Raw genomic sequence first — 11554 nt, 5'->3', positions numbered from 1 at the left:
CAGTAGTCACTGAACCATGAAAATAAAGTCAAGGACATTGGACATCTGGCTGTTTATGACGTCTTTACACTAAATCCATTGTATGTTGGATGTGTACGGATTGAGTGTTTAGTCTTAGAGGCATGCTTTTTTTTATTAGTTGTTAATGGCTTTGAACTAGCTGTCAGATAACTGCGAGTACTCTCAGATCTGTTCATAGTGTCTTTTTGTGTCGGGATGTATAAGTACCCGGCCACGTCCACTTGTATTTTTTGTCTATCTTATGAGTGAAGCCTTTTTCAACTGATTTTTATAGTTCGTTCTTATGTTGTACAGTTATACCACTGTCCAAGGTTAGGGGAGGGTTGAGATCCAGCTAACATGTTTAACCCCGCCACATTATTTATGTATGTGCCTGTCCCAAGTCAGGAGCCTGTTATTCAGTGGTTGTCGTTTGTTTATGTGTTACATATTTGTTTTTCGTTAATTTTTTTACATAAATAAGGCCGTTAGTTTTCTTGTTTGAATTGTTTTACATTGTCTTATCAGGGCCTTTTATAGCTGACTATGCGGTATGGGCTTTGCTCATTGTTGGTGACCTATAGTTGTTACTGTTTGTGTCATTTTGGTCTTTTGTGGATAGTTGTCTGATTGGCAATCATACCACATCTTCTTTTTTTAAATTAAAAAAATAATTGACCCATTAACTATGAAAATGAAAGATGATTTTGAGGTTCATTAATTTTGAGTGACATATTATTATTGACTACATCTTGGTCATGAAAAAAATATACAACAATAAACCTATTTTCTTTAATGTATATCATTTAAGAAGATTAATCAATGAATAAATTAATTATGAAACATAAATATTCCAATGGTAAAGTCTTTAAACCTAAACAAGAATAAGTCTTGATAACATAAGTCACAATCAGAAATAAAACCATCACTTTGATTTAATATCAGGATACTTCTTGCTAAATTGACATATGTATTTCAATATCCCTAATTCAAAATAGATTTAAGGTGGTACCTAACACTACATGGAGATAACTCTGTAAAATCAGCTAAACGTTGCGTTGTGAAGGCTTTATTAAGCTTTTTTGAAATTTTGATATTTTTGTCAAAGGGTCAAAGTCAATACATTGTCAAAATTTTATGAAAATTAAACGAGCCAAATCAATTTTGGTGAAGGTGTTGGGTACCACCTTAAACAGCTGACATAAATAAATAGTTATCTTAATTCATGAGTTTATTCAAAAACAAAACCTATGCCAATAATTAAACTTTTGCATGATAGAAACTTCAGACTATAAGTCTTCAAAAACATAACTATATTTGATTTAACTTCATAGTTTTGATTCTCATTACTGCTAGACAAGTACAATAATGCCAATCATTTAATAACAGTTGTTCTATTTAAGTCAAAAATAAGTATTCAGTGATTATTCAAATGATTTGTTGGTGTCTTCTGGATAATTCATGAACAAGAGTGCACACACTGAAATGTCTCGCCTTCTTTACTAATCATTGATATTATGTTGATAGTTCTCAATATAAAGCTTTATTACAACTGTCACATAAACTTAACATTAACCAAGATAGCTAAAGAAAGACCAATAAACCATGCAAATAAGGTCAAGGTCAGATGAACCATGCCAGGCAGACATGTACAGCTAACAATGCTTCCATACAACAAATATAGTTGACCTATTACTTAAAGTTAAAGAAAAATAGACCAAAACACAAAAACTTAACACTGTGCAATGAACCGTGAAATTGAGGTCATGGTCAAATAAAACCTGTGGGATTGACATTAAGATCATAATATATTTCAGTACACCAAATATAGTTGACTTTTGGCATATAATATTAGATAAAAAGACCAAAACTTCAAAAATTAACTTTTGACTGCTGAACCATGAAAATGAGGTCAAGGTCAGATGACATCTACCCGCTAGACATGTACACCTTACAATCATTCCATACAACAAATATAGTAGACCTATTGCATAAAGTATGAGAAAACAGACCAAAACACAAAAACTTAACTTTAACCACTGAACCATGAAAATGAGGTCAAGGTCAGGTGCCACCTGCCAGTTGGACATGTACACCATACAGTCCTTCCATACACCAAATATCCTAGCGCTATTGCTTATAGTATCTGAAATATGGACTTGACCACCAAAACTTAACCTTGTTCACTGATCCATGAAATGAGGTCGAGGTCAAGTGAAAACTGTCTGACGGGCATGAGGACCTCGCAAGATACACACATACCAAATATAGTTATCCTATTACTTATAATAAGAGAGAATTCAATATTACAAAAATTCTGAACTTTTTTTTCAAGTGGTCACTGAACCATGAAAATGAGGTCAAGGACATTGGACATGTGACTGACGGAAACTTTGTAACATGAGGCATCTAGAAACAAAGTATGAAGCATCCAGGTCTTTCATCTTCTAAAATATAAACCTTTTAAGAAGTGAGCTAACACCGCCGCCGCATCACTATCCCTATGTCGAGCTTTCTGCAACAAAAGTTGCAGGCATGACAATTAAAACAAAATGTAACAACTTCCAGAATGAAAATCAATTAAATAGAGTTTATCAAAGTTTTCTGTTATATATTTTTAAACTGTATTACATAAAAAATAACAATGTTTTCTGGAATAATAAATATAACATGGATTTTGTGCTTAAAAAAATTTGTAAATACTGATATACACAAATAAAAAATCTTTAAAAATGTATTGGACTATTTGTAATGTTAATAGTTATCAAAAGTACCAGGATTATAATTTTATACGCCAGACGCGCGTTTCGTCTACATAAGACTCATCAGTGACGCTCAGATCAAAATAGTTAAAAAGCCAAATAAAAACAAAGTTGAAGAGCATTGAGGATCCAAAATTCCAAAAAGTTGTGCCAAATATGGCTAAGGTAATCTACTCCTGGGGTAAGAAATCCTTAGATTTTCGAAAAATTCAAAGTTTTGAAACAGAAAATTTATAAAAATGACCATATAATTGATATTCATGTCAACACCGAAGTGCTGACTACTGGGCTGGTGATAATGACAAACGAAGCTTAATATACAAATAATAAAAAAGTTCTTTAAGGGAAAGATATTTTATCAGACTAAAAAATCATAGAATTATCTACATTACTGCTACAATAACAAGAATGACTGTGAGAGAATGTACTTATGGTACCCCACTATATCCTATATGTATTTGGTAATTAGAATTTTTCTGAGCAATTGGATGTCATAAAAAAAAAATGTACTACTCTGTAAGTTAAGCTCCTAGGAGGCTGAATATCAAATTCTTAAAAGTCATAGTTGTATGTTCCCAAAAAGAATAAAGTTATCATTTCAAACATGGTCATTTCATGTAAGAATATTAAAGAATTTGGCATTCATATAGTTAAAGTCATAAGAAACCTCAAATCAAAAAAAAATAATGCATATGTTATTTATAACTCAATGGATAGTTTTCATTATAAAACTTGTGTACATATACTTTTTTCTGAAGAAAATTCTTTAATTTATTCATATTTAGAAGAAGTTTACTTTATTTTAATTTGCTTGCTTCTAGCAAGCAATTCCCCCGACATATTTTCCGTATGCAAAGTGACCTCAGTGTGACCCACCTCGTAAAAATCCGGTGATCACAATACGCATGAATGTCCTTAAAATAAACTATTATCTGAATTTACATGTTAAACACATGCTCACTTTCCATGCTTTTTGTTGATTTTATGTCGATTGTTGACAAACAGGTGACAATCGTTAAACTTCGGATTCAAAACACGAACTTTAATTACCTGCCATATTTTCACACCAACACTGGCTGATTGAAGAAAAATTGACGATTATACGAAATTTACACGAAAAAAATGAGAAATTCGTGCTCAGAAGACTAAGTTTATGATGTTTGTATGCATTGGTTCAAGAATTGGAAGAATATTATTTTTCACCGGTCACTCGTTTCTTATGACTTTAACAAGAAGTGGACATTAAAACACACTGCATTTCAGGAAGCAATAATATCATTTCAGGAAGTAATAATAACATTTCAGGAAGCCTTAATAAAGTTTCTTTGTGTATATATATCAAAATTATCAGACACTAACATTGTAGACAGACATCCCACCCTTATTTGAATTACCATCTGAAAATTAGTTTATATATATACCAGCAAGAATAAATAATATTTTATCATAATAAAACTCTTCCAAAAGTACAATTGGGAAATTTTGTCCTCCATATTAATTACAAAACCCAGCAATATATCCATCATATTAAATAAGTATAACAATTCGTCAGTCAATACTATATACCCAAATATATCATTGAAGGGAGATAATTTGAAATTTCTCTCAAATTGTCTCTCTTTGGTCCTAATAACCATATAGTAAATAACAATTAATTATCAAAACTCACAAAAAAATATAAAATACACATCTTACATTGCCTTTACTTGCAATGGTTACTTAACAAAGAGATATTGAGAAAAAGTATCCCACAAATTTGATTAAAAAATTGCACTGTCATTGGTCCAGAAATAGTTTTTAAAACCCAATAAAAAGTTATAATTCTCTAATTTACTAACAACATCAACTATCAGTATTAGTAAGTCCACATGTTTGTCTGTTTGTTTTCATGAATGTTTTCCAAGCATCTACTGCCTTTTCAATCTGGTCTTGTTCTAAAATTTTAAAATGTTGTAGTCCAATCAAAAGCTCTTGTCTGGAATTTCCTGCATAGCTATTGGACAGAAATGCTGGAAGTCCCCTGTACCCATCTCCCATTGTATATAGGGGAGGACGAATCATTCCTAATGTCTGTAAAATAATTTCTCAAGTTTTCATGTTATATTTAATAAGTTTACAATGATTCCTGCATATGACGTTAAAATACTAAATCCCTGTGATGTGTTTTAGTCGATTTTAGTCTCTGATGCATGATTTTTTACTATTAATTGGTTTTGGCTTTTAACTATCTGTCAGTAACTGCGAGTACTCTCAAATCGTATTTTCTTGTTAATTCGACCTGTTGATACTGTTTATAATGCTTTTTTGTCATTTTTTATTTATATGGATCTTGTCTGTATACCAGCTTTGATTATTTGTAATATCTTCAATTTTTCACTTATTCTTACAACATTTGTATAAACTTCAAGATTATAAAAACCCGGTTTTTTTTCTAAAGTGAACATTGATTGGTTAAATATTTCTCAGTGTGTTTGAATTTGTTTGTTAGCCTTTTGGTCATGAATGTTTGTCTCTAATATTTAATAAACTGTGCATTTGTATTCAGATATCGCAGATCAAATTTATTCGTTCATTGTGTAATCATACGTTTTTTGATTGAGTTAAGTCTGCCAATTGATATTTTATCGTATGTTTTTCTATGTTGTGATGTTATGCTATTGTTTCAGAAAAAGGGAGAAGGTTTGGGCCCATTAAAACTTTTAATCCCGCTGCAAATGTTTGCACCTGTCCTAAGTCAGGAATCTGATGTACAGTAGTTGTCGTTTGTTTATGTAATATATACGTGTTTCTCGTTTCTCGTTTTGTTTATATAGATTAGACCGTTGGTTTTCCCGTTTTAATGGTTTTACACTACTAATTTTGGGGCCCTTTATAGCTTGTTGTTCGGTGTGAGCCAAGGCTCCGTGTTGAAGGCCGTACTTTAACCTATAATGGTTTAATTTTTAAATTGTTATTTGGATGGAGAGTTGTCTCATTGGCACTCACACCACATCTTCCTATATCTATTATAACTTTTCAAAATTTATCTGAAGTGAATAGGTATTTCTTTTAACCAATCAAATGCGTATAAATTACGAACGATAATATTTTGTACAAACAGGTTATGAGTATTGTTGAAAGCATCCAAGATGGAATTAAGTATTTTTAATTTATTAAAAATTTACCAATTTGGTGATACCTTTAGACATCTTGTTAGCATTCTAATCCTAACCACTAATGTGATTTTAAAATACACAAAAAAAAACATCTATACATATATGCTGGTGTGAACACTGCAAGGCTCTGTGTTGAAGACCGTACTTTGACCTATAATGGTTTACATTTACAAATTGTGACTTTAATGGAGAGTTGATTCATTGGTACTCATACCACATCTTTTTCTATCAATGTGACATTAGAAAAATAATTCCACATTTGTGTATACATTTTTTACACAAATAAATATGCAAACATAAAAAGTCAAAGGTCACTTAATATTTACCTCATTCCCATAATCAGGTGCAGATAAAGTTTTCATTTCAATCTCACTAAAGTCATTTACAGTTACTTCTTTCCCATAAAAATGCAAAACTAAGTTTTTCCTTTTGTTCACAAATGACACCACCTGATCACTATCTTGGAGCTTGTGTTTACAAAGGTCAAGGCCAATTTCTTCCTCTAGTTCCCTGTTTACTCCATCCAATGGATTTTCATCTGGATCCACCAATCCACCTGGAAACCCAAGTAAACCATCAAATCTCATCTGCATCTAAAAATGGAATTTAAATAAAAATTTTGATACATTTATATGCTTTAGTGTATATATTAACAAGAATGTGTCCAAAGTACACACACTATAATTTTCCATGTTCAATGGACCGTCAAATTGGGTAAAAAATCTAATTTGCCATTAAATTTAGATTTAAATATCATAGGGAACATGTGTACTAAGTATCAAGTTGATTGGACTTCAACATCATCAAAAACTACCTTGACCAAAAACTTTAACCTGAAACTCACACTTTTATTGTCTATGTTCAGTGGACCATGAAATTGGGGTCAAAAGACTAATTTTGCTTTAAAATTAGAAAGATCGTATCATAAGGAACATGTGTACTAAGTTTCAAGATGATTGGACTTCAGCTTCATCAAAAACTACCTTGACCAAAAACTTTAACCTGAAGCAGGACAGACAGAAGGATGGAAGGACGGACGAACAAACGAACGAACAGACTGACGGACGAATGAACGGACCCACAGACCAGAAAACATAATGCCCCTTTACTTTCCTAGATAGGGCATACAAATTGCATAACTGCCTCAAATTGAATTGAAAAAGGCGGGACATTTCAGCGTGTGCACTATGCTTAAATTACATTAGATATTCATATTCTTAAACCTTAAGCTTGTTGTCATGGCTGTTTTCCTTTAAAACAAGAAGTTAGTTATTGACGACGCCACCATGGGATCTGACACTATCCTTATGTCAAGCTTTCTTTGACAAAATTTGCAGGCTTGACATAAATCTTTAAAGAGAGTCATAAATATATGTTGCCTTGTTGGCATTCATGTTTAATCCACTAATTTCTTCAAAAGAAAATGCCTGATCAAGTCAGGAATATGACAGTTGTTGTCCATTTGTTTGATGTGTTTAACCTTTTGATATTATCATTTGATTAGGGACTTTCGATTTTGAATTATCCTTGGTGTTGGGTATTTTTGTAATTTTAATTTTTTTGTACCTCATCTTATTTATATACAATTAATATTAACATTACCATTATAGCTGCTCTAGATTTGTATAAATCCCACAATACAGTGTCATTCCTAGCAAATAACATGGCATGAGAGGCATGTTTGAATGATGAATAGGGTTCTCCTTTTGAATCTTCATAAGAAATTATATCAAAGTCCTCCTCTATATCACCTACTCGTCCGTAATGTTCATACTGGGCTAAGTTGCCCCAGCCTATATCTGTCATACTATCTATCAAAAAGTAAAAAAGAACAAGTAATTATAACAAGCCTTAAATTAATCAATGAATTGTATTATGTCATTTCATAATCTACTGCAATCTGGCCATTATTTTCAAAAGCCTCTACAAAAACATTGCAACACACTAGGGACTTCTTAACAATTGAAATTTATACTGTGAGGGACACTTTATTAATTTATATCAGATTATATGACCAGCTGATGATCATCTGCAATCTTCGGAGGTAACCTTGATGCTTAACATGGTTAATGAAATGGCACCAGTAGACTAAAATACACACAAAATGCTGATAATTGTACATATATGCGGTGCAGGCCAGTGTATCCGTGCACCAACGACTTATGACTTCACTTTATTAAAATGATAAAACCAATGGCCGTATAATAATATTGTGTGAAATAATTCATTCCCTACTTTTATTTCATAAATTTTTTTGTATACATTTAGTACAGTTTCACCATTAAGATTTTGTATAATGTGTGTCCAAAATTGAGAAACCCTTGTTCATGTTGTTGTGAGAGTGCTTTAAATGTTTGGTGATTTCATGCATGCCTTTTAACATGTTTAAAAAAAGTTTATTTTGAAGAAAAGAAAGAAAGATTGATGGATGGATGACTGTTTCACGTCTAGTGGCAAATTTATATGCATATTCAGGACGAGAACATGTTAATGATATATGAATATTTACCCTGCTTTTTACTAGACTAACCACAGGAGTTTGAAATCCTAGCAATAACGGTATATTTTTACACCGTTATTGCTAGGATTTCAAACTCCTGTGGACCGACTCACTGAGTCAGATATTTTACATGTTTAAAGTGCTACCTCACAAGATAACAGTCCACAGGAAGACATGTCACCATACCCAGACACCTTATTCTATCTATCTATCTATCTATCTTCCCGTCAAGGGAGGACTCATATTTGAGTGAATATACTCCAGCGTGAGTGAACAGCTAAAAACCTTCAAGTATGTACAATTAAAAGAGATCTGTATGTACAGTTAAAAACGGTGCTGTAATTTAGATGTGGAGTAGTGTTGACACGCTGACATCTTGGATGGCGTGTCGAAAGTGTTCCACAGACGGGGAAGCTTGGATATCTGGAGGTATGTTGTTCCAGGATATGATGGTGGCTGGGATGAACGAATATTTGGAGCAGTCCAGTCTGGTCCTTATCTGTCTGATGTTATTTGATATGGAACCACAGGTTCTGGTATCATGATGGCAGAGCAGGTGGTGAACAGGAACTTCTACAATATGGTTTATTATCTTGTAGAACATGATGACTCTGCTCCTGGCTCTCCTATGTTCCAGTGGTTCCCAATCTAGTTGCGGAGTCCTTTTAGTCACACAGCCTGGTTCCCTTGAGAAAAAGTCCCCCATTACGAATCTAGCAGCCTGGCGTTGTACGTTTTCCAGTTGTTGAATTTGTTGTTGCTGGTAGGGATCCCAGACAGCGCTGGCGTACTCAAGGACGGGTCTTACTAAAGTCGTATATGCTTGACTTTTTACTTCCTGAGGACAACTCCTGAGGTTCCTTCGCAGGAATCCAACAGATCTGGAGGCTCTGACTCCTAGACAATCAGTTTTTGCTCTAATTCCTTAATCAGTTAATGCGTGCTTGGCTGAGAAGCAACACAAACATGACGAATACCAATGTTAAAGTTTTTATTTGACCCAGACCATGTTCAAACTCACGACCTCCCGCACTCGAGGCGAACATGCGACCAATAGACCACCGACGCGGTAGAAATCATGATTGACCCAGGTTCATTAAGTATTAGGGCCGAACTGGTAGTATGGACGAAACGACCTGTCCTAAGTGGCAGTACCGGCAGTGACTTTTTTTAAGGCCAAAACGTCTGACTTGGTCATTTGTACCAGCCCGTCACTGCCAAGATGCTGATGAAGTAATTTCATTTTGTAGTTGTGCGTATATAATTAATTTTAAATGCCATATTGATACACTTAACACAAATTATATGTACTTTGTATTTGTTGTGATTGTATCCGTGTCAATCAAAGGGATGAGTTTGAAAAGGGGAGCGAAATGTAAAAATTAGCATTAATTTTAACCTGTTATCTAATCTTTTTCATTCGCCTCTACCAGGCACACCACCAATAATGTAGAAGGGAAACAAGCTATTTACCAACAAACTCATATCCTAATACGAAACGCTGAGGATCGAAAATTTAAAAAAAAGATACTAAAATGACTGACTTACAGACCCCTAAAAGGATTTTGTAATCCGAGGCTTTCTAGATTTCTGGGTTAATTTTAAGTCCATGAAAATAAATTATTGAAATGCTTTCGTATTGAAGTAATATTTGTTCAGACTGGCATATTGTCATCAGAAAATTAGATAATAAGGGAATTGTTAACAATAATACTTTTATGTTTGTCGTCTGTCAACATAGGAAACTTTGATAACGTTGTAAGAGTTGACTAAGATTTGTCCCCCGCAACGATATCTACATCTCAGTGACATCTACATCGTACGACGATCCATCACTACATTCATGACTATACGTCGGCGCATCGTAAACAGACACTTAATAAAAAGTAATAATCTAATGAGTGCATTAGTCAAAAATTAAATTTGTGCAAAAATAAAAAAAAAATATAAAAATAACTCATTTACATATATGTACAAACAGGGTGGATGACTAAATATACTGACTTTGGATCAGTATTTTAAACTGATCCATAGAGTTTGCACTAATGATGTTTTGTGGTTGTGAATTCCAGAGTACAACTGTGTATGGAAAAAAGCTGTACTTAAAGTAATCTGTTCTGGTGCTGAAAGTTTGATATTGTAGTGAATTGATCATCGGAATCTGGTGTTTTTGACTGGCTGTAGTGAGAGGTAAAGGTTTGGGTCTACTGCATGTATGTACAAGCTACCAACCAAGGACAATACATAACCTTCCTTATAAGGAGTGTAAGGACAACTGGAAGTCCGTTCTTGTGTCGGAGAAAGAAACATACTGGGGCTGCTCTGTGAGAACAGACAACCCAAAAAGATTTCTGATTCAGATTGATCTCCAGATCAACTGAAGTCTAGTGCAGCTGGCCTAGTGGACACTTAACCAACCGAACCCCCTCGAAGTACTCATTATAATCATGTTTGCCTGTTGTCTGTGTTGCACAAAAATAAAGCACAACACCATTTCAAATAAATCACCATTATACCCGAGTAGTGCTTATAGAACTGTTGTGTTGCTGCAGATTTGCACCCCGGACAAACGAAAAGTATGCCAAAAAACATTAAATAGATATAGGAAGATGTGGTGTGAGTGCCAATGAGACAACTCTCCATCCAAATAACAATTTAAAAATTAAACCATTATAGGTTAAAGTACGGCCTTCAACACGGAGCCTTGGCTCACACCGAACAACAAGCTATAAAGGGCCCCAAAATTACTAGTGTAAAACCATTCAAACGGGAAAACCAACGGTCTAATCTATATAAACAAAACGAGAAACGAGAAACACGTATATATTACATAAACAAACGACAACTACTGTACATCAGATTCCTGACTTAGGACTTAAATGTTCATTTGCGTGGTAAAATGGTTGCGGAAAATTTGCACCAAATGTTTGCTGCAAACATGCGGCAATGCTTGCTGCTAGTTTGCTACACATTTTTGTCACAAGGCTTATTTTTCGGTAAGTTTGCAGTGCTAGCTATACCGCTATAATACCAGTAGTTCAACCTCAAAATTATTACAAATTTCAGGAAGATCTGTCGTGAATGAGGTGGTCATTCGTCCGTATTCTTATTTTTTTTCTAATTTTTCTAGTATTTAT

At 33.7% G+C, this 11554-nt stretch overlaps 1 protein-coding gene across 1 annotated transcript; it reads right to left on the bottom strand.

Annotated features, from left to right (window-relative positions):
* Positions 1-924: 924 nt before the first annotated feature.
* Positions 925-9793, bottom strand: LOC134681420 (U8 snoRNA-decapping enzyme-like). The gene is made up of 4 exons (XM_063541042.1): positions 9729-9793; positions 7520-7728; positions 6244-6510; positions 925-4832 (listed from the first exon to the last, which is right to left on the bottom strand). The coding sequence occupies exons 2-4, from the start codon at positions 7721-7723 to the stop codon at positions 4605-4607; spliced, it is 699 nt and encodes a 232-aa protein (XP_063397112.1). The 5' UTR covers positions 7724-7728; positions 9729-9793; the 3' UTR covers positions 925-4604.
* Between the last annotated feature and the right edge of the window lie 1761 nt (positions 9794-11554).

Source organism: Mytilus trossulus, chromosome 8 (genome assembly GCF_036588685.1).
Source record: "Mytilus trossulus isolate FHL-02 chromosome 8, PNRI_Mtr1.1.1.hap1, whole genome shotgun sequence".
NCBI classification, from domain to species: Eukaryota; Metazoa; Mollusca; class Bivalvia; order Mytilida; family Mytilidae; genus Mytilus; species Mytilus trossulus.
The sequence above is the reverse complement of the archived record's forward strand: the minus strand, read 5'-3'. Positions and strand labels throughout refer to the sequence as shown.